Here is a 22,145-nt window from a genome sequence, read left to right as displayed (position 1 = left end):
GAACGAGCTGTTTTAGGGGGGCGTGGCAGAGTCTTAACTTTGATAAAGAATATCTCTTTGGTTTTGAGACTTTAGTCTTTGCAACTTCAGGGATCTTATCTATGCACAATCAGCTTGTAACACTCCAAAGAGAAAGGAAAACTTCGCATCATATGACCGCTTTAATATTATATTCAAGGTATCTATTAATATATCTCACAAGTGCAGTGGGGTTTATACAGAGACGATGATAGTTGCTAAACCCAAATCTAACCTTAACCTGACAACAAACCTGTTGAAACGATGAGATTAAATACAAAATATGATTTAGCTGAATTATTAGCTTTACATGCACATGTACAGTATGTGTTGTATTCACATTATGTTTGAAGCTGTAGTGTCATTGTGTTGCATTAACCCGACTGCAGATCTCTCTCATTCATTGAAATGCCTTAAGAATTCCCTAGTCCCCAAAGAAATCCTAATGGAATTATCGGCATAATTTGAAAAATAAATAAATAAATAAAACAAATTCATTAAATAAGATCCTAATAGATATGAATTTCAGTTATAAGGGAAGATCTTAGCAAATTGTTCTTGATCCTACTAGGATGGATTCCAAATTATTATAGACATTATATTAGCAACCCATTAGCATTAGTCTCCTAAATAACACCCAGTATGTTCTATATGCACATCGACAAGCCAATTTATATCTGCATTTTTGAGAAACGAGTCTCAGTGCAACATATTTTAGAATGTGACTTGATATTTCACAAGAGCAACATCATTTTTCTTTTCAGTGTGCTTGTGATGTGTTTTTGCTAATGCCGTTGAACAATTTCCAGTTGTAATTTGCAAACCTTAGTCAGAGCTCAGCTGTCTCAGTGTTTAGTCACCAGTTAGTTTGTTGTCAGTCACAGCCTGTCATGGCCAGCTGCTACACTTTGTTTGTTTATCTATTTTTTTATCAGAGCACCATGTCGCAAGATGAGACCTTGGGAGACCTCGCTACAAAATCTCCCCCTTCCCTCCAGACGACTGCCTCTGATGAGACTGCAGCAAATACAGACGAGGTCCTGCTGATATCACAAATCTCACTAGACACATCGGCCTCTGACTCAACCAATGTGGCTGCAGAAGAGCACAGTACAACTAAAGGTGTTGAAGTGAAGCAGGTACATCCATCAGAAGAAAAACCTGAGGGTCAGGTGACTGAATGTGTGGATTCAGTGAGCCTGGATGCAGATGTTACACAGGAAGAAGTGCAGGGAACAGAGGTACATTTAATAGGATTGATCTGTGTTTGCGTCACAAAATCCATAAATCCATCTTTTGTGTGTATTTTTCGGCTGTGTGGATGCATGTTATCAGTGCCCGGATGAGTCTAAACCTAAAGGCTGGAGTAGTTGGGGCTCCTGGGGGAGGTCACTTCTGACCACTGCTACATCCACTGTGGGTAAGTCACCATAGCAACCTGTCACTACAGTGAGGCTAACCATACAGTAGATCCTTCCACAGGTAACTGTAAGATAACATCGTCACAGAGAGTATCAATCTGTGTTTTTGTCACATTTTAGCATTTGGGTTGTTGATCTAGCACAGATCAGATTTTGTTGCATGCATGTAAACAGCAAAAATACATATGAGATTAAATTTTTTGCTATCCAATTTGTGGCAACTAAAAAGTATTTCTAAATTCAATAAAAAAATACTATACTGTTCAAAAGTTTAGTGTTGATGCAAATTTTTTATCATTTTAAAAGAAGTTGTATTTGATTAAAAATACAGTAAAAACAATAATAATATTGTGAAATTTTATTAGAATTTAAAATAATGGTTTCTATTTTAATACGTTTTAAAAAGTAATTTATTCCTGTGACAGCAAAGCTGAATTTTCAGCATCATTACTCCAGTCTTCAGTGTCACATGATCCGTCAGAAATCATTCTAATATACTGATTTGATGCTTATTATTATTATTATGAATATTGAAAATAGCTGTGCTGCTTAATATATTTGTGGAAACCTTGATACTTTTTTTTTTAAAGAATACTTTATGTATAGAAAGTTCTGCATTTATTTGAAAAAAAAAAACTCTTATAACATTATAAATTAACTGTTACTTTTGATCAATTTAATGCATCTTTGCAGAATAAAAAGTATTCATTTCTTAAAAAAAAAAAAATCTTACCCCAAATGTTTGAAGAGTCTTTTTTTTAAATTTTGCAATGATCTCAAATGATCTGTTTTGTTATTCATGCAGTCGATGGGACCAAGGTAAAGTGATTTAAAGTGCATTACGGTACACACATTTTAATTTTTTTGTTGTATTATTTAAATTAACAGCATACAGAGCAAGAACTTGCAAAATAATATCATATTAGATAGCATTCATATAAAAACACATGTGAGGCATAATACTAAAGGGCTAACTTCTAAATGCAGAAAGTGCTATTGTCAGCTCAGTGTGTCTTAGTAGATATTATTGTCACAGTTGTAAACTATCTGGACAATAAATCCGATTTAGTCAGTATCTGTTCTGTGCATTAGGCCTTGCAGGGTAAATGCTGCCCTAAAGTTGAATGCTTTTCCATCCTTTGATTGTCCCTAGGTCAAGGGTTAAGCTCTGTAAAAGAGAAAGCAGGTGTGGCATTACGAATCCGTCAGAGCTCATCATGTGAGGAGGCAGAAGAGGCCCATGAGCATTCTGGGACAGAGACGGCAGAACACGTTCATTCAGAGGAGGTGCAGAGAGGAGTACTGTCAACCATCAGCAGCGCTGTTCAGAGCACTGTGAGTCTGCTCATATGATTTACCATATCACTGAAATGTAGCAAAATCAGACCCAATACTTCAAATCTGGAGATGCTTTTGAGATAGTAATGAGTCTCGGCTGACCACTTGTGAGTGGATCACAGAAAAATTGTCATGTTCATACAAATGTTTTCTCCCTCTTGCGTTTTCAGGGAAAGTCAGTAATAACAGGAGGTCTTGATGCTTTGGAGTTCATTGGAAAGAAGACCATGAATGTCTTGGCAGAGAGAGACCCAGGTTTTAAAAAGACCAAAATACTGATGCAGAGAACTGTCTCTCTGTCTCAGGTTAGATGGTCAACAAATGCTCAAATAACATTTCTCACCATGATTATTGGGTGTTGTTTTCCCAGCGGAGTGCCTACAACCGTCTTACCTTAGAAGATACAGTGTTTTTTTTGGAAAATCCTGCCATGTTTTCAGTATATGCTTGTGTGTCACTTAGCTGCTGTATGTGCTTATGTTGTGTTTGTGTGCAGATGTTAAAAGAAGCAAAGGAGAAGGAGAGAGAGAGACTGAGCAGTCAGATGGTCACAGAACCAACCGCCCACTATGGGATCTTGTTTGATGATTACCAAGGCTTGTCTCATCTTGAGGCACTGGAGATACTTTCCAATGAGAGTGAAGGGAGGGTTAGTAACACACACCTATAATACATTTTACCAGTGTAAAAACAAGCTGAAATACTAATGTCAACAGAAATACATTTCCATCCAAGACTATGTCCTACATTATTTTAATGCTTTGTCTAACAACAAAATAATTTTTCAAAATTCCTCTTTTTTTTGGAGTTTTTTTGCCTGTTGCAAAATAAACCCATGAGAGCTTTATTTTGCACTAATGATTGACTGTACAGTTATCCCACTATTACACATCTACTTATCAAATACATAAATAAATGGACATGAAATATTAATAATGATCTTATTACTTGTGAAGTAAGAGACCAATGTGTGATACTATTGACATGAAACTAGCATACACAACCCTTAGTTTGGTCAGGTATTTTTTGAAAGATTAAAAAAAAAAAATCAGAAAAGATGCATTCAATTTATCATAAGTGACTGCAAAGACTCTGTCAATGTTTTGCACATTGATGGTAGTAATAAGAAATGTTTCTGGAGTAATGATGCTGAAAATCCAACTTTGCCATCACAGGAATAAATTACATTTTTAAATTATATTAAAATAGTAAACAAAGTGTAATAATAAAGTTTAAACTGTAATAATATTTTACAATATTACTGTATTTTTGATCAAATAAATGCAGCATATCTAATAAGTTAGACATGAAAGTCCTTCTCCTTTCCTCTTTTCTTTATGTTTCTCTCCTCATTTCAGGTGCAGGAATTCAAGGATCATGTGACACTGAAAACTGGAGTAATGATGCTGAAAATCCAACTTTGCCATCACAGGAATAAATTAAAATTTTAAATTATATTAAAATAGTAAACAAAGTGTAATAATAAAGTTTAAAGTGTAATAATATTTTACAATATTACTGTATTTTTGATCAAATAAATGCAGCATATTTTTTTTGGAGTTTTTTTGCCTGTTGCAAAATAAACCCATGAGAGCTTTATTTTGCACTAATGATTGACTGTACAGTTATCCCACTATTACACATCTACTTATCAAATACATAAATAAATGGACATGAAATATTAATAATGATCTTATTACTTGTGAAGTAAGAGACCAATGTGTGATACTATTGACATGAAACTAGCATACACAACCCTTAGTTTGGTCAGGTATTTTTTGAAAGATTAAAAAAAAAAAATCAGAAAAGATGCATTAAATTTATCATAAGTGACTGCAAAGACTCTGTCAATGTTTTGCACCTTGATGGTAGTAATAAGAAATGTTTCTGGAGTAATGATGCTGAAAATCCAACTTTGCCATCACAGGAATAAATTACATTTTTAAATTATATTAAAATAGTAAACAAAGTGTAATAATAAAGTTTAAAGTGTAATAATATTTTACAATATTACTGTATTTTTGATCAAATAAATGCAGCATATCTAATAAGTTAGACATGAAAGTCCTTCTCCTTTCCTCTTTTCTTTATGTTTCTCTCCTCATTTCAGGTGCAGGAATTCTTGTCCTCTTTGGAGGAGGAAGATTTGGAAGTTCTGAAGAAGGAGCTGATTGCAATTAAAGAGATCTTCATCACTCATGAGGAGGAGGAAGCTGATGCCGCCTCAGGGGAAAACGGTGATCTTTATTCACAAATTCAATGTTCCACTCCTCTCTGTGAGTCTTCAAATGCCAAAACATAATTAGTCAAATCCAGATCATCACAGTCAAATCCGGACCACAATCAAGATCCTGCGCTTGATAAATCTGTATTACAATTTGTGCATTAATGTAGATTAATCAGGTTAAATGGTCACATTCAAATCACAGATTTTGAGTTAAAATTATTAGTTATATAATCTATATAATTATTACGGCTGTGAAATGATTTTGTAGTCTATAATTCTGGTTGAAATCACCAAGTATCTGAAAACCCAATATTAGCAAATCTCAATGAACTAACATTGATTTGATACGACAGACGACTCTGTCAGAGCACTATAAATATTTCAGTCCTCCTCCTTTTTGCCCTTGGGTATTAAATTTACGTGATCTGTGTGTTTCAGCTGCTGATGGAGAGGAGTTTGTCAGTGTTCTTACTGAGCTACTCTTTGAGCTCCATGTTGCTGCAACTCCAGACAAACTGAACAAAGTACAGCCACACATACACACACTGCATATCCACTTGCAACACAAATGTGTACCTACTCTCTCCAGCACACAAGCACAAACACTAATCATACCGTGTGCCTTGCAGGCCCGTATAAAAGCTCATGATTGGGTGCGAGAAGTGGAGCAATCCCGCAAAGATGTCAAGAATGTAACGGAGGAATTAAAGGAAGAGAGCTCCACCACTTGCCCTGCACCAGAAAAGGAGGAACAGAAAGAAGAAGAAAAGAAAGAGAAGGGAGAAGAGGGAGAGAATGAGGAAAATAATGCAAAGGACGGAAACTCAAATGCTTTGAGTGCGTTATCAAGTCTGAACTGTGTGCGTATATTTGCTGCTCAAGAAACATGTCTTATTATTATAAATTTTGAAAACACTTGTGCTGCTTTATAATTGGAAACTGATGCATTTGTTTCTTTGATAAATAGCATTTATTTGATGTACACATGTCTTTACTGATCAATTTAATTTGATCCTTGCTGGATAAAAGTATTAATTTATTTCTTCTCAAAAAATACCATTTGCAATAATTACATAATTTTCTATGTTTCTAAAAGAAGTCTCTTATGCTCACCAAGGCTGCATTTATTTGATGAAAATACAGTAAAACAGTAATATTGCAAAATAATATTAATGCCTAAAATAACTGCTGTCTATTTTAAAATTTAAATAGAATTTTTAGCAGCCATTTCCCCAGTCTTCACAGTCACATGATCGTTCAGAAATCATTCTAATAATTTGTGTATCAATATTTAGGTAACTGTGTATGTTTGTGTATGTAGAAGGCGTATATGTCATCAGTGGGCAGTCTTGCTGAAGTGACCGCTCGTAGTATAGAACAGCTACACAAAGTGGCCGAGCTGATTTTACACGGACAAGAGCTGGAGAAGCCAGCCTGCCAACAGGCCAGTATACTGGTCAGGTGAGTTCCTCAGCCATTTCTGTAAGATGTTATTTGTTATTTTAAAGTCCTTTTATTAGCTATTTAGTGACTGTTGTGTGTGCTCAGGTTAACCAGTGCCATGTGTAAGGAAGTCAAATGCCTGGCCCTAAAGTTCACGGACACATTACTGGCTGTAGGGGTGAGTCTGACTGACCTGAGCTCAGTTCATTCTGAAAACATTATCCATGACATAACTGACCCTATTTAATTTCTTAATGGACGTTCCTAGTCTTATTGTGAACGATTCGTCAGTTGATGTTATTGCCGAGAAAACAATAATTTGTCTTCATCTTTTAACTAAAAGCAATGACTTAACAGCTCATCCTCTGGAATGACTTTCCTTATTCAGATGAAATCTGAAATCACCAAGCCCTTTCATTTTTCTGACTCTCCAACCACCTGTCATACTTCGTCAGTTGATGTTATTGCCGAGAAAACAATAATTTGTCTTCATCTTTTAACTAAAAGCAATGACTAACAGCTCATCCTCTGGAATGACTTTCCTTATTCAGATGAAATCTGAAATCACCAAGCCCTTTCATTTTTCTGACTCTCCAACCACCTGTCATATAGACACATTTCTTGAACCAATCATTTCCTCATTGATGTCCCAACTATTTTATTTGCTGGTTGAAAATGTTTCTACTCTGGCATAACACAACAAAATTTACAGAACAAACAAAACAATTGTGAAAACAAAATGAAGTCGGAACATAAGAGAAATGCACTTTGCGGAAGTTGCGCCGCGAAATTAGACAATACTATATGCATGCATTTCCAGAGCATGACAGTTCAACACTGTTCTCTTGTGGTTTGGGAGCATTTCTGTTGTAATGTCTTAATTTTGTTAAATCTTAAGGACTGGATTTACTAAACAGGGCAAATGAAAGTGCCCCTTTTATGCCGTTTCGAATATTGCTTTTGATGCCGTGTGTAATGTAGCTGTATGTGAATGCAAACCATCTGCTAAGTTGTAAAGCCGAAAGTGCACAATAAATAAAGTTACTGTCTCCCAAAAGAAAGAATCGACTCTGAATAGCCTAAACGAGTCGTTAGTACTTTCAAATCCCACTTCCGTGACAGCTACACATTTGCATAATGCCCAGTACCTATTTTATTATTATCTGCATTGGCCGGCCGCGAACAACTTGACCCGCCCTCAAACACGTCATTTTACTAACCACTGCTTCTCTAATCTCGGGGAGTTCAACGTGGGATTCACAAAACGCTTGCTCTTGAAAAATGTCTCAGTACCCAGTTTATTTGGACCAGCTGTCTCACAACCTGTAAGTATGATAAATAATAGATGATTATACTTTCTATCGAGCATTCAAAATACGGAACTATGACAATGGCCATATCGTTTCTGACGCGCGTTGTACATAGTAGACCAATCACAACAGACTGGGCCATCTGACCAATCAGAGCAGTGTAGGCTCATGGAAAGGAGGGGTTTAGAGACTGAATCTTAGAACTGCTTCGAAACGAATCGTTTGAGAACTGTTGGAAAATGAGGTGATATTAAGTGCATATTCTGAGAAAACGGGAGACTCCCAAAACAATATTAGGAACTTTAAAAATGGCATTATAGGGGTACTTTAACATGAGATCGCAATCCCATAAAAGCACCAATGGGAGTGGAAAGTTGTGTGGTTGACCTACTGACAATGCATAAATCATTTCCAGATCATTTCCATAATGACTAATGCAATCTACCAAGAGCAACACAAATGAGCAATTATCACAGCCAATTCAAGTGCAAAATGGCTTAAGGCATGCTTTTTTAGGCATTAAATAATGGCGCAAATACCAGTAAATTGACTGCCGCAAATCTTAGTAAAAGATCTTAGTAAAAGATCTTGCATGATTCATTCACTCTCCTCTGAAAGGGAAAGTCCTAAAAATGCATATGCAGTAAGGTGAACCACAAATATAACTGTCCACGCCTTTTCAGCGCAAATTTTTCACTTTGGCAACTAACTGAAATAAAAACGTTTTTTCCTGAAATTAATAATAATGAAAAAAAATAAAAATGACAAAAGCAAATTTACTAAAACTAAAATAAAAAAAGTATAGTAGTATAGTATGTACTAATATGGTATATTTTTTACAGTATATGAATAATGATAAAATAACACTGGGTTGCAACAACTCAGAACTATGTAACTCAGTATATATATATATATATATATACACACATACATATATATATATATACATATATATTGAAATAAAATGGGTTTTGCTGAAATTAATAAATTATATAATTTTTGTTCTGAAGTTTAGATTTAACATCCTTTTGTTTTTTTGTTTCTCTATTTTTTGACCCTATAGAGTCAGAGAAAAGCAGAAGAAGTAAATCCTCTAGTGGACAGTGTGATGCTGGAGGTAAAACTGAATGTTATTTTTTTTTTTTTTTCATAATGCACAGCTAACAAATGAGGGGACCGCATTAGGGGACCTTTAATGATTACAATGACTGTAGTTGAGATAATGATGACCCTTCATCACTACACTATGTGTCTTGTTTCCCTAGGGTTGTAATAGCACTACATACATTCACAGTGCATTCCAGCTGCTGTTGCCTGTTCTTCAGGTCTCACACATCCAGACCAGCAGAACTGTGGTCAAGCCAGCCCCAGAACTAGCATCCACAGAATAGTGCCCTTATTCTGTTTTTGTGTTTCTGTCTGTATCTATGTTTTGTGTTTAGGTATGTTGCTTCAATATGAGAGCTTACACCAAAAAAGTGCAATTCTAGTCTATATATAGACTCTTACAATGAGATAATTAGGAAAATAAGATTCTGAAACTCCTAACTTATTTAGGAAGCTGCTTATGTATCATTCTTCTTGATACTATGTCCAATCTTGTTTAAGTTAGTTTACAAAACATGAAGATGATTAATCTTGTGTTGTATTGTCTAAGAAGATTTGGAGGTCTAACTGCCACTGCCATTCACCTAATAATATCAATCACTCATACATTGTTTTGAATAAAATGAACCAAGAACATAATCTGTAATATAAATAAAAGGAAACTAAAGACTGAATTTTTTTTTTATTCAGCATCTGTTGTGAAAATATTCAGTTCTCACTGTTCTCAGTTATAGATATTTGTACATCAAATGTAAAAGAAGCTTATTTATGTTTAAAAGGGTAGTTCACCCAAAAATGAAAATTACCCCATGATTTACTCACCCTCAAGCCATCCGTTTGAAGCCTAAAAAAGTGCACCCATCCATCATAAAAAGTGCCCCACATGGCTCCGGGCGATAAAGTAGCAATAAAGGCCTTCTGAAGTGAAGCGATGCGTTTGTGTAAGATACATTTTTAAAACTTTATATATTTTTTATTCAGCATCTGTTGTGAAAATATTCAGTTCTCACTGTTCTCAGTTATAGATATTTGTACATCAAATGTAAAAGAAGCTTATTTATGTTTAAAAGGGTAGTTCACCCAAAAATGAAAATTACCCCATGATTTACTCACCCTCAAGCCATCCGTTTGAAGCCTAAAAAAGTGCACCCATCCATCATAAAAAGTGCCCCACATGGCTCCGGGCGATAAAGTAGCAATAAAGGCCTTCTGAAGTGAAGCGATGCGTTTGTGTAAGATACATTTTTAAAACTTTATATATTATTATATAATATTACAAACCGTAATCTCTAGCTTTAGCGGAACTCCGATTGTATTCGTCTGAATCAAAAAAGTCATATACACCTGATGGCTTGAGGGTGAGTAAATCATGGGGTCATTTTAATTTTTGGGTGAACTATGATGAAGTGAAGATGCATTATGGAAACATGGATGTTATTTTAATAACCACAAGAGCTTTAGACTGGTGTTATATAATTATTAAATCTCATTAGACTGGTAATTATGTATAATTATGTTCCCTCTCATTTTTGGACTCTGAGCGACATAAAATAATAATTAATAATCTTGTAGTTAAGATCAGTCGATTGACTGTCACCTGCAGATCTGTGAAAGGACACTAACAAAAACAACTTCTAAACACACAATACAACTACTCGTAGAAATGAGCGGGCAGTCCATATATGGAAAGGTAGAAGTCGGAAGCGTGCGAAAGATAGCAATAATTTTGATCAAACAATTAAATATATATGTGTGTTTTTGTAATTTTGGGCTTATTGGAAATATATAATACCATTGGTATTACCTAAGAAGTTAAAGAAAATACGTAAAAAAATGGCGCACTTTCAAGGACACTGAAGAATGTAAGCGCAGCGCCGCATCTAGGACAACTCGCAGGTATTGCACCGATTTCAAGACAGCAGTCCAAAAGATAGTTTGAAGTACGGTGTTTGACAAAACAGAAAACGGAAAGAGAAAGCGCGATCTATGGCTATTATTATAATACTCTATATAAAGCATACGGACAGAAAGACAAACGTTGTGCTGAAAGATGCTCAATACACAAACTTCCATTATGTACATTAACAATAATTTGGGACAAATATAATGTGATTTTATGGAAAACTATGTGAGTGGAGCGGCAGGATTTGGAACAGCATCCTGAGTCGCTGCGGGCAGTCTTTAACTTTAACTTAATATTGTTAAACTGAATGTACAAAGCAAACTTTTAGCTGAAATATCACCAAAAAAATCCCTTTAGGGCAAGTCACTCGGCGGCCATCTTTGAAAGGCCTCTCGGCATGCAAGTGTAGCTCCTATCTCTTCGAAAGGGGAAACATCAAATTCTCCAACACTGAACACCAAGCTTACGATTAAATTTCATATTTGAAATCACCAATAAAATCTGACAACAACTGTTTCATAAATGTTATTTATTCTGCTGTGTTATGTCGCCACCAATGTCAAAAGTAAACCAACGCCCTTGCAAAACATTTTTGAGAGTGGACCTTTTTTTCCTGCAAAATTTTGCTAATATAAACAGGGAAAGTGCTTAAAAACTGATGCCGAACTTGCTTTGTTATTGCAATGCTTGGTCAGAGCTTGTGTGGCTGGCCACAGGGCGGAAATTAATAGGGGCATGGGACAAAAATGGCCCAACAACACTATTAAACTAAATCCATTATGGCTTGTGAGTGAAATTAAATGAAAAGTGTTGATTGCGACATCAAATTTTGATCTACTCGTGTTGCATCTTATTTCTTATCGCGTTTTACAGCATTGCGCATTATAGCCAATCACACACGATTTTGTTGTTTTTATGAACGCAGTGGCCAATCAGCAGCGTTCAGATGAGTCATCCCTGAAACGCGGTGTTTTGTTCAGTGCACGCGCTAGCTGACTTCTCACATCATAAACAACAAAGTGCAGATACACATTCAAGTAAGAGTATAACGGGAGTTGAGGCTGCTTTCGTCAGGAAACATGAGCACTGAGCGCCGGCTACTGGGCTGATCTCGTGGAGCTCCCGTCTCCGAAATCGGCTAAGCACATTTTCAAATAGGCGCTGTTTTTATAAATAAACAGCATATTTGAGTTTTAAACAACTACATTCTCACCTGAAATACTTTTAAAACTACATTTCATGACACAATAACAGTAATATTAAAAAATATGTATATATGCAAATAGTGGTTGAAATACAATGCTGCGTGAACTCAACCAATCAGCATGTTCAGCGCTCAAGTCCCGCCCCCGAAAGTTCCGGAACTTTGAAAAAATACTACCTCACGAGCAGGGACATTCTGAGGGGCAATTTTTTACCCGGAACTTTATTTAGATCCTGGTTCCTGCGGTGGAAACACACTGAGTACCGGCCCAAAGTCACTAGTTCCTGCAGTGGAAACGCGGCTTTAGATTGCTGCTTTCGTCAGGAAACATGAGCACTGAGCGCCGGCTACTGGGCTGATCTCGTGGAGCTCCCGTCTCCGAAATCGGCTAAGCACATTTTCAAATAGGCGCTGTTTTTATAAATAAACAGCATATTTGAGTTTTAAACAACTACATTCTCACCTGAAATACTTTTAAAACTACATTTCATGACACAATAACAGTAATATTAAAAAATATGTATATATGCAAATAGTGGTTGAAATACAATGCTGCGTGAACTCAACCAATCAGCATGTTCAGCGCTCAATTCCCGCCCCCGAAAGTTCCGGAACTTTGAAAAAATACTACCTCGCGAGCAGGGACATTCTGAGGGGCAATTTTTTACCCGGAACTTTATTTAGATCCTGGTTCCTGCGGTGGAAACACACTGAGTACCGGCCCAAAGTCACTAGTTCCTGCAGTGGAAACGCGGCTTTAGATTTAAATTGTTAAAGCTCCCCCATCTTCTTCATGACCGGAACAAGAAAAGCTTCGATGATGCAGGTAAGCTGGAGATGGAAAAAAACAGAATGGGAAAGAGTGTAAACAAACATATTAAATTAATACTTGTTGCATCTACATAATTCATTGAGTAACTGAATCATACATAGTCACTTACTAGGTGGTTCACAGTGGCCCTGTGCTGCCAGATGTTGGAGCTGATTTGACTTTTTAAACTCTGTAAAAATAACAATATTTATTTAAAAATGTATCTTGTAGAATTCTATAACCATGGCAGCATTAGACAGCCAGGAGGCCATCTGTAGTGTAATTTATTCTGCCCCAAGCAACATACTGGCATCAAAGATCTACCGATCATCAGCTTGTGTGATCATCAATGTGATCGGATGAGACATTATGCAAGATTCAAAAACTGTTTCAGGCTACACTGGATAGGAGCTAGTAGTGACATCAAAATGCCAAGAGCATAGCATCAGACATCAGTCTAGTGTTACATCAGCTGATGGATGAAGAAATCAGTGAGGACATCTTTTTGAAGTATTAATTTGCTTTGTAAAGTCTCCACTTACATTGAATTTAAAGCATACAAATGCTATGTTTAATATTAAAAAACACATGACATGCTTGAGGGTTTTGACTTTTGGGGCATTTTTTTATCCAACCTAATAAATTATCACCATTATAAAGAGGAAAACAATACACATCTTTTATTTATAATTTTCATTTTCATGAAGTGCACACAGTTTGTTTTGTAGATATATGTTTACCTTCCTTTGTTATTGAGACATTGCATTGCCCCTCTTCCTCATCTTTATTTTGCTCTTCTTCATCTAATGAGGACTCTGGAAACAAATTTTAAGCAATTTTTTATTTATTTTATTTTTTGAATAGCCCTTTTCAAACAATTCAATGCATATTGTTTTAAAGCAATGTTACAGATAAATGAATGCCTTATAAGGCATATACATGGTTGCATTTAGCAGATTAGAGCTTGCTTATATATACTGTATATATATATATATATATATACACAGTATTACAGTATATATATATATATATATATATATATATATACATAAATGTGTTGTGCATCCCATTCATACCTGTAATTTCATAGATTGGTGACATTCCTAAAACATGAGAGACAATTATAAAATATTACACACACAGGCCATGACTCTATAAGGGAATATACTGTATAGGAGACTAAATACAGATACAATTTATATAGTCTCATCCAGTATACACTGGATGTGAATATCTACACACACACACTGTACATACATTGTTGTGTGCGTGTGTGTGAAATAGTTCAACCAAAAATTGAACGTTTCTTAAAGGGAACAAAAATAGAATTAGCAGAATGTCTGCTATTTCATGCAATTAAAGCGAATGGTGACCACAGCCCATGGCACACAAAGTTATCATATGGCTCCAGAAGAGTCACATAATATGTGCTTTTGTGTCCCTTTAAAGCTTGCCATCCCCTAAACCCCATTCACTTTCATTATATGGAAATGAACAGCATGAACATTCTCAAAACATCTTTATTTATATTCCACAGAAAAAAGAAAGTCAACTGGTTGGAACAGCATGAGGTGAATAAAGGATGACAGAATTTTCATTATTAAATAAATTCAGGGACTCTACGCCTGTAATTATTGTACTCTGTCACACTGCATAAAAATATCCCAAAACTTACTTCTCTTGAGGTCCGCTACCTTCAGAAGGTGTTCTGGGAAAGTATAGATGGAGAGTTAGTGGTCTGGAGAAGTAAGGAAACTCAGTGCTGGTTAAAGATGTAAGGTTACTTCACAGCTTTGTGATAAAGCACATATCTCTTCTGGGTGCAGAATGATAGAACAGGTTGTTTGTTTACCATCTGTTCTGTTCTCCACCGAAGAGATCTGAGAGAATACAGCACCATCTGCAGAGATGAAAGAGACTGAAATTGATCAGCCTTTAATAACTTATGAAATAATTGAAAATATAAAAATGATATAAAAATAGGACACACAAGCGCTGTGTGTTATTAGCAATCTACATGTATAATGCCTTGTCAATATATTTTCCAGTTTCCTTTATCCAGTTCACTTATTCACCAATTTCTTTACTGGACACTGAAAGCACTAAAACTCAAAATAATACTAACAAAAAAAGCATCACACACACAAAAAAGTATGCATTAGCATATTTTTGAACATGGTTTTTATGGTAATACCATGGGAGCCTTCAGGGTAGTCCTCCACGTTCCTTGGTCATGGCAATAACTTAGTGCCATGGCACTAGTACTTTTTGTAAGATATTTATTTACACAAATGAAGAATAGTTGCTTTAAAAAAAGACACATTTGCCTAACAATCATAAGACATAAACACTTGCTTACCACTTATGCTGCATATTGCTATGGACACATCAGGGGCATCTCTCATTACTGAAAGTAAAAATGAGAGAATTAATCAGCACAATGATTGAAAATATTTGTGGCTCTATAAACTTTTTAGTTACTCACAATTTCCTTTTTGTTTCCTGAGCTCTTTGAACTGATGTTCACTGGCTGAAACCGGCACAAATACGGCCAAACTGGACTTTCCTAAAGTGAGAAGACCAAAATGAGATAGATCTGTATAAATAAATCTAATGTGGATGCATTGTGAATTATGGATTCCAAGTTGAAACGTTCATGATGTGCCAAAGGGCTGTTGGGCCTGACTAGATTTGCTTTGTTGAAGTGATACTCACTACATTTTCTGCTCTTTAAGATCAGGCTGACCACACTCACTAGTGTCACCACAACCACAGTCAGTACCAGAGCCAACCACACTGATATATATATATATATATATATATATAAAATTATTTTTAAATAAATATTTTTTTTCTGACTGTTGTCATACATTTTAATGTCAGAATGAATATATGCCATATATCAATATATCAAACATATAAAATACAATATTGTAATACAGTATAGTGCAGGCCCAAGGATCTACAGTGAGTGTCTGTATGTATCTCTGCATGTATATCTTCTTTCTGTTCCTCGCATATTTGCTCTCTGAACTTTTGTCCTGAAACGAAATCATTAAATAAATAATAAAAAAATGCTAAAAGTGCAATGTTGCTTGAGAAGTAGAAAAGATAGACTTAGACTTAAGGTCAAGGTCAGGTTTATTGTATTTTGTCTTCTGTGTAGCAGAGCATTGTTGCAGACAGCAGTTTTCTGACAGTTTCTCACCTCTTCTTGTTTGCGTCGCTGGAAATGCAGCTGATCTTGCTGTTTCATTTTGCTCCTGGTAGTAAAAGAGGAAACTGCTGCTGCTGGCTGGTTGGCACCTCAGCTCATTCGTAGAAGCTGTTGCTTGGAAAGATAGTGTAGTTGTTTTGAGCGACGAGGCGGCTGGGTTTGCAGAAGTAATGGTTTTTAAAATCGAGGTGTCTTGTGTCGGAGTGCTGGTGTTTTCATGCATAGATATGTCCAGATCTGGACATTTGCTGTCGTCTGGTGGGAGGTAGCAGTAGAAGAGTCTCTGGTCATTTTGGGGTCCAGTGTACAGATCAGTGTTGTTGAGAAACGCAAACACATCAATGTTCCATCCAGAGAGATTGCCTGCCTTCATTTTCAGTACCACCTTTATATGCTCTCCTATGAAATGTACAACATGCACACAGTTAGTATTATTGATTATTACTGTAGACAATAATATAATATATTATATAATATAATATAATATAATAAAAAAAACATTCCACCTGACTGTGAGGTATTGTTGTAGAGAAGCTGCAGATCCATTTCAGTCTTACACAGATACCAGCCATCAGCATGTATGTTTTGAATGCTGGCATTTATCGTTTCTGTCTCACATGGAGGGTCAGCCGGAGTACACACCTGTGCATCATTTTCAGGAGTGCAAGGGTCAAACAGCTCACAGAGAAACTCAATTTGTGATATTTCTGAGAACCAAAAAAAAAAAAGATGCTCTTACTTCAGATTTTAATAATTTAAAACACATTCTGTTTAAAATACAATACATTCTGTGTCTACAGTAAAGAAAAGAAAAAGTTCTTAAACCCATGTTACCAGCATTTAAGTTCTTAAAGGGGACATCGGATGCAAAATTCACTTTTACTGTACATGGTGTTTGCATATAAATGTGTCTTAGCAGTGTGGACACAAACCACCCTACAATGATAAAAATCCATTCACTTCTATTTCTTAATCCTCAAAAAACCTAAACAGTCTCAATTTTCAGGCATGATTTTCTGAGCAGTATGACATCATACTGTTCAGGCCCCGCCCAGGACCGCTAACGGACTGTCCTGTATTAGCATATTTCCGCCCTCAGCCACCTGTACGCTGTCCGCCATTTTCTTCGCGTTTAAGAGACTGTAGCGACAACAATGTCTCGTAAGCAATGCAGGTGTTTTGAAGTTGGATGTAAAAGTGAACATAAGAGTCTTTATTGTATCCCAACATTTGATCCACTGAGGACATAGTGGATTAGTTTTGTTTTTAATGGTAACACGAGGGGCGGGGCGACCAGAGCTCATTATCATTTAAAGAAACATGCATTATATTACAATTAGTTTTTCTTCAATATGATTTCTGGACATTTGTATGGCCCTGATATTTTTGACTTCATAGCCCCACCCCCAAAAATATCAAAATTAATTTTAATTCAGAAATTTAAAACAAGGTTGTCATAGAAGAGGTGTATTCAAGCCATTGTATGTATTAATTTTTTCATATATTTTACATTTTTCTTTTTAATTAAAGTGCCCCTATTATGGATTTTTGAAAATTACCTTTCATGCAGTGCGTAACACAGCTCTAGGTGAATGAAAACATCCTGCAAAATTTTAAATCTGAAAGTGCACCGTGTATAAAGTGATTGTCTCTCAAAAGAAAGAGTCGATTCTGAATCATTAAACGAGTCGTTTTTAAAACAAATCCCAAGCCGTTTCATGTTGACGTCAACATGAAACATTAGCATATTGCCCGCCCACTTGTTGGTCTTTTCAGGTTGGTCTGAATGAAAATGCTAATTCATTTTATGCCACTAGGTGCCACTTTTGGAGCGGTAAAATAGCAGTTTCCCCGGTAAGAGCTGTACACAAAGCAGCATTGCCTCTCACAAACGCTGCTTTATCAGGCATTACAGGCATAATGAAATGAAAATGAGACCAATCGGACCAATCACCGCAGATTAGCGTCACGCAAAGGAGGGGTTTGGAAAAATGAATTGTTAAACGAATCGTTTGGGAGTCGTTGAGCAAGTAAGGTAAAAATAAATGCATATTATAAGACAATGAAAGTGTTTTTTGATCTTGCATGCATGTCAACCTGTTGTTGGGGACTCCCAAAACCAAAATATGAACCTTTCATTACCCATAATAGGGGCACTTTAATAGATCATTGACCTATCTATCATCCAACATCATTTACACAGACACTAAACACTAAAATAACAGGTTTTAATAATTACAGCAAAAATTTAAAGTTATTATCATTTGCTAATTGTGCTACTTCCTCTATCATCTGACCCCATTATCACACATTTAAAACTGTATTTAATATTTTGCGATGTTCTTCCTGTTTTATCTTTTCTGTTACTGTTGGTAAGTTAGAGTGACATTTCCTGTTTTACAACACACCAACCTTGTTTTAAAAGGACAGAATGAGGATGAATGAGTAATTTGCTCATAGACAGTCTAAAACCTAATGGTTTTATATTGTACAGACCGTATATTCTATTGCCCTTTACCAACCCTACCCCTAAACCTACCCCTCACAGGTAACTTTGTGCTATTTCAGATTTTCAATACACTCCATTCTGTGTGATTTCTAAGCGTTTTTGAAAAGTCACCTTCTCCTTGTAATACCTATGTCATACCTTTGTCATTATACAAATTTATGCACACACACACACACACACACACACACACTCTCTCTCTCAAGTGGTTTTTAACACCCCTTACCATACCATGTCCAGACCACAATGATGTAGTCACCTGTGACAGAGGGATTTATCCAGTTTTAAACTTTAATATTGTTGGAACAAAGACATACAGAAGGTAACAATGCACATGCCTCATTGTGTACCTCTAAAAGACATGGACAACACTGAAGTTTCATGCTGTCAATCATAGAAACATTTAGCAATATTTGCTCTGAATCGCACGTGCTCACAAAAAAACCCACACTACTGCCACATTTCCCTCCCTCACGCTTGAAGACCCCAAGCCATCTTACTCGGTTTTTTTTTACTTACCTGGAAAAAACTCTGGTAGACACAGGATGAAGGCGAGAAAGAAGACAATGCTGAGTTTGAAGGCACCTGATCTCGTCATGGTAAAAGACAGTGTGACAGCTGCTCCACTGTAAGGCCACCCAACCTCTGAACTTGTTGACCACACATTGGAAATCTCACACAACCTTACACCTCACCCTTTGGCTTTTCCAGATGTCCCACGTTTACTTTTAAATAATCCTACGTATTTATTTTAAGACTTTTTAGTGTCAGTCCTTCACGACTAACACCGCCTTGATTACGTAGATGAAACACTTTACCACTTCCTGCCTGTCTTCCTGTTTCGTGTAATTCTGAAAACAGTAAGAACAAAGAAAGCCATTTCAGGTTGTTAATGTGTTTGCTTGTCTCATAAGGATTCAAATCATTTTAGACTATATTATATTATTAGTGTTTCCCAAACTTTTGTGTCTACAGCACTACTACTTGGTGTTGAATTAATACATTATTGACATCAAATGTGGTCAAAGGGGTAAATAAAATAAATAAATAAAAATGCTTCTCTTTCCAGGTACACTCTGCAGCACACATACATAAACTCTTGGCAGAATGAGTGTGTAAGGCTGTGTGTCATATAGCCTGAAGGACATTCCTGCTGCAAAGCAAACAGATTTGATCAGGGACAGGAGCATCCAGTTATCATGGCAGGGCAGAAGGAAGGTTCTCATCAGGACCCACACTGGCACTAGGAGAGATCTCAGCACCAAACACCTTATCAGCATCATCCAGCGAGCCAACTGTAGTGGACTACTGCTGCATTTAAACCCCTTGAGATTTCTTCTGGGGTATTTGAACTCAGTGTTAAAACTCACACCATAATATGAGGAAAACACTATACCGGTTTTTTAAAATGCTTTTGGAATTCTTAATGCACACAAAATCTGTGTTTATTTGATAAAATAATTCAGTCAAAATAGTAATATTGTGAAATATTATTACAATTCAAAATAACAATTTTCTATATATTGAAAATATTTTAAAATGTAATTTATTCCTGTAATGGCAAAGCTGATTTTTCAGTATCACATTACGTTTACATGCACAATTTTTGGTTCAATCGGATTGAGTTAATTCCGATTGATGAATCTGAATGTAGTGTTTACATGAACTAAAGAAAGTGATCGGGTTATGTGTCACAAGCTTCAAATCGGAATTGATTTTTTTTTTTTTTTACATGTGCACACTGCACAAATATAGAGTTTTTCACTGTTTGCACATAATAACCACTCCTACACGGTTTCTTTATTTGTTTTTAACAGTAGAATTCATATTTATCCATTTATGTATAAATATAAACCGCTGTGCCTTGCTACTCATATTTATCACGCAGTAAAAATGCCCCTCCCCGTGCCCAAAACTGGTTGCCAGTGGATGAGAATCCAAAACAAGGAATGGTGGGAGGTTGTCCTGCTCCACTTCACAGTTGCCAAGTGAAAGGAGAGTTTTATAATGACAGGACAAGCATCTATACAACACTCTATTCAAAAGGAAGAGCCGTTCGTTCCGCGCGTCATATGTCATTACGCTTGCACATGCGCAGTCCTTTCAGTTTCGGGGTACAATCCGATCGAGTGTTTACATGCACTCTCAATCGTATTAGAAAAGGAATAAACCACCACCTTCAATCCGATCGAGCTCAATCGGATCGATTAAGGTGTTCACATGAAGGCTTTTCGGTCCGATTGAGCCGGCAATCCGATTACAAACGGATTATTTGGTTATATGTAAATGTAGCGAGTGCCACATGATCCTTCAGAAATTATTCTGATGATCTTGTGCTCAAGAAATAACTAATTAAACTAATAATTAATTTAATGCATCCTTGCTAAACAAACAAACACCAAATTATACTGACCTTTTCACAAGGAAAGAATAAATTAATGCACTGCAATATGTGAAAAGACCAGGATTAAATTAACCTGTTAATATCAAAGTTGTATTAAAGCAGTGGTTGTCCAGTGTTTTTACATCAGAATATTGATCTTGACAACCAATACAGCATGTGAAACTTTGATATTCATGTCTGAAAACACTAATTATTATAGAATTAACATCATTCAAAATTCCCTTTCTCAAAATGGGAATCAGATGTTTTAAATCTGTCACTCGGGAGCGCTACACACTCAGTGAAATAAGAGTTTGTGTGTCTTGCTCACTGTCATATGCAGGTCTTTGAGTTCAGCTCTTGTGACCTACACTGTAAAAAATGACCGTGAATTTAACGGTAAAAGACTGTAAAAATGCTACAGTAAAAACCTGTTAAATGGTTAACGGTAAATTCCCCTACTAAATACGGTGAAAAACTGTATTGGACATTACATGTATTGGACATTCATTTTACGGTAGTATACCGTTTTTTGGAAGTGAAAAAAAACTGTATAATTTACAGTGAATAACCGTAAATCGGCGTTCCCAGAATTCCCTGTGTTACATTTCAAATTTGATGTTTTTTTGTTGAAATAACTATGTTTCTTCTTAGTTTTTTCTTATCAGTTTTGTATATTAGGGTTGTGTGTTACACCTAATGTTGTTAAATGAATGTTTATTGCATTATTTCAGTATAGTGTGTTACCATGATGGTGTTTAGCATTTGTGTGAATGACACTGTGCACCCTCTATATATGTTGTTATTTAAAAGCTGCTTGTGATGGGCTTTGATTAATTATGTGACTTTCTCATCAACCCCTGCATTTGGTGGTTATCAGTGTTTTACAAAGGTACAAAACAGATTTCAGTACTTCAATAGGTTGGTATATCAACATTATATCAGTTAATGAAATTGCGGTATGTAATTGTAAATTTAAGTTAAAACTGTAAAACCTAAAACGTCGCTACCATATTTTTTACGGTAAAGTTTCGGCAACCACAGCTGTTGGATTTTTACCATAAATACAGAGTTTTTTTTACAGTGTATATAAGAGAAACCTGTGAAATGTATTCATGAAGGATCATGATTTTTACTCATTTGCTTTCACTTTCAAATGGATGTATGGCGATACTCCCTCTGTCACCAATCTAATGATCTCGACTGCTGCATCTAGTAAGATTTATGCATGTAAATGTCATGAAAATAGTTTTTTTT

General features: G+C 35.9%; 3 protein-coding genes across 4 annotated transcripts in view; 2 read left to right on the top strand and 1 right to left on the bottom strand.

The window, feature by feature from the left end:
- LOC107591566 (protein NOXP20-like) overlaps nt 1–286 on the top strand; it is a 6,362-nt gene extending 6,076 nt beyond the window's left edge. The window contains exon 8 of the mRNA XM_016280760.1: nt 208–286. Within this exon, the coding sequence (XP_016136246.1) occupies nt 208–286 (79 nt within the window). The remainder of the gene's footprint in view (nt 1–207) is intronic.
- A 667-nt stretch (nt 287–953) lies between these two features.
- fam114a1 (family with sequence similarity 114 member A1) lies at nt 954–9,535 on the top strand. 2 transcript variants are annotated; one of them, XM_016280688.1, is made up of 12 exons: nt 954–1,259; nt 1,354–1,438; nt 2,593–2,774; nt 2,948–3,082; nt 3,274–3,426; nt 4,888–5,014; nt 5,443–5,528; nt 5,634–5,864; nt 6,326–6,465; nt 6,553–6,625; nt 8,821–8,874; nt 9,023–9,535. In XM_016280688.1, the coding sequence occupies exons 1-12, from the start codon at nt 960–962 to the stop codon at nt 9,146–9,148; spliced, it is 1,692 nt and encodes a 563-aa protein (XP_016136174.1). In that variant the 5' UTR covers nt 954–959; the 3' UTR covers nt 9,149–9,535. The 2 variants fall into 2 exon arrangements, with proteins under 2 accessions (XP_016136174.1, XP_016136173.1); XM_016280687.1 differs by having other exon boundaries at nt 4,888–5,053.
- A 6,157-nt stretch (nt 9,536–15,692) lies between these two features.
- On the bottom strand, nt 15,693–19,731 carry LOC107591565 (uncharacterized). The gene is made up of 6 exons (XM_016280757.1): nt 19,597–19,731; nt 19,292–19,356; nt 19,025–19,155; nt 16,506–16,706; nt 15,991–16,398; nt 15,693–15,823 (listed from the first exon to the last, which is right to left on the bottom strand). The coding sequence occupies exons 1-6, from the start codon at nt 19,729–19,731 to the stop codon at nt 15,693–15,695; spliced, it is 1,071 nt and encodes a 356-aa protein (XP_016136243.1).
- Nucleotides 19,732–22,145: the final 2,414 nt, after the last annotated feature.

Source organism: Sinocyclocheilus grahami, unplaced genomic scaffold, assembly GCF_001515645.1.
Source record: "Sinocyclocheilus grahami isolate Dianchi unplaced genomic scaffold, SAMN03320097.WGS_v1.1 scaffold143.1, whole genome shotgun sequence".
Classification (NCBI taxonomy): domain Eukaryota; kingdom Metazoa; phylum Chordata; class Actinopteri; order Cypriniformes; family Cyprinidae; genus Sinocyclocheilus; species Sinocyclocheilus grahami.
Note: the sequence above shows the minus strand (reverse complement) of the source record. Positions and strands in the feature narration are given on the sequence as shown.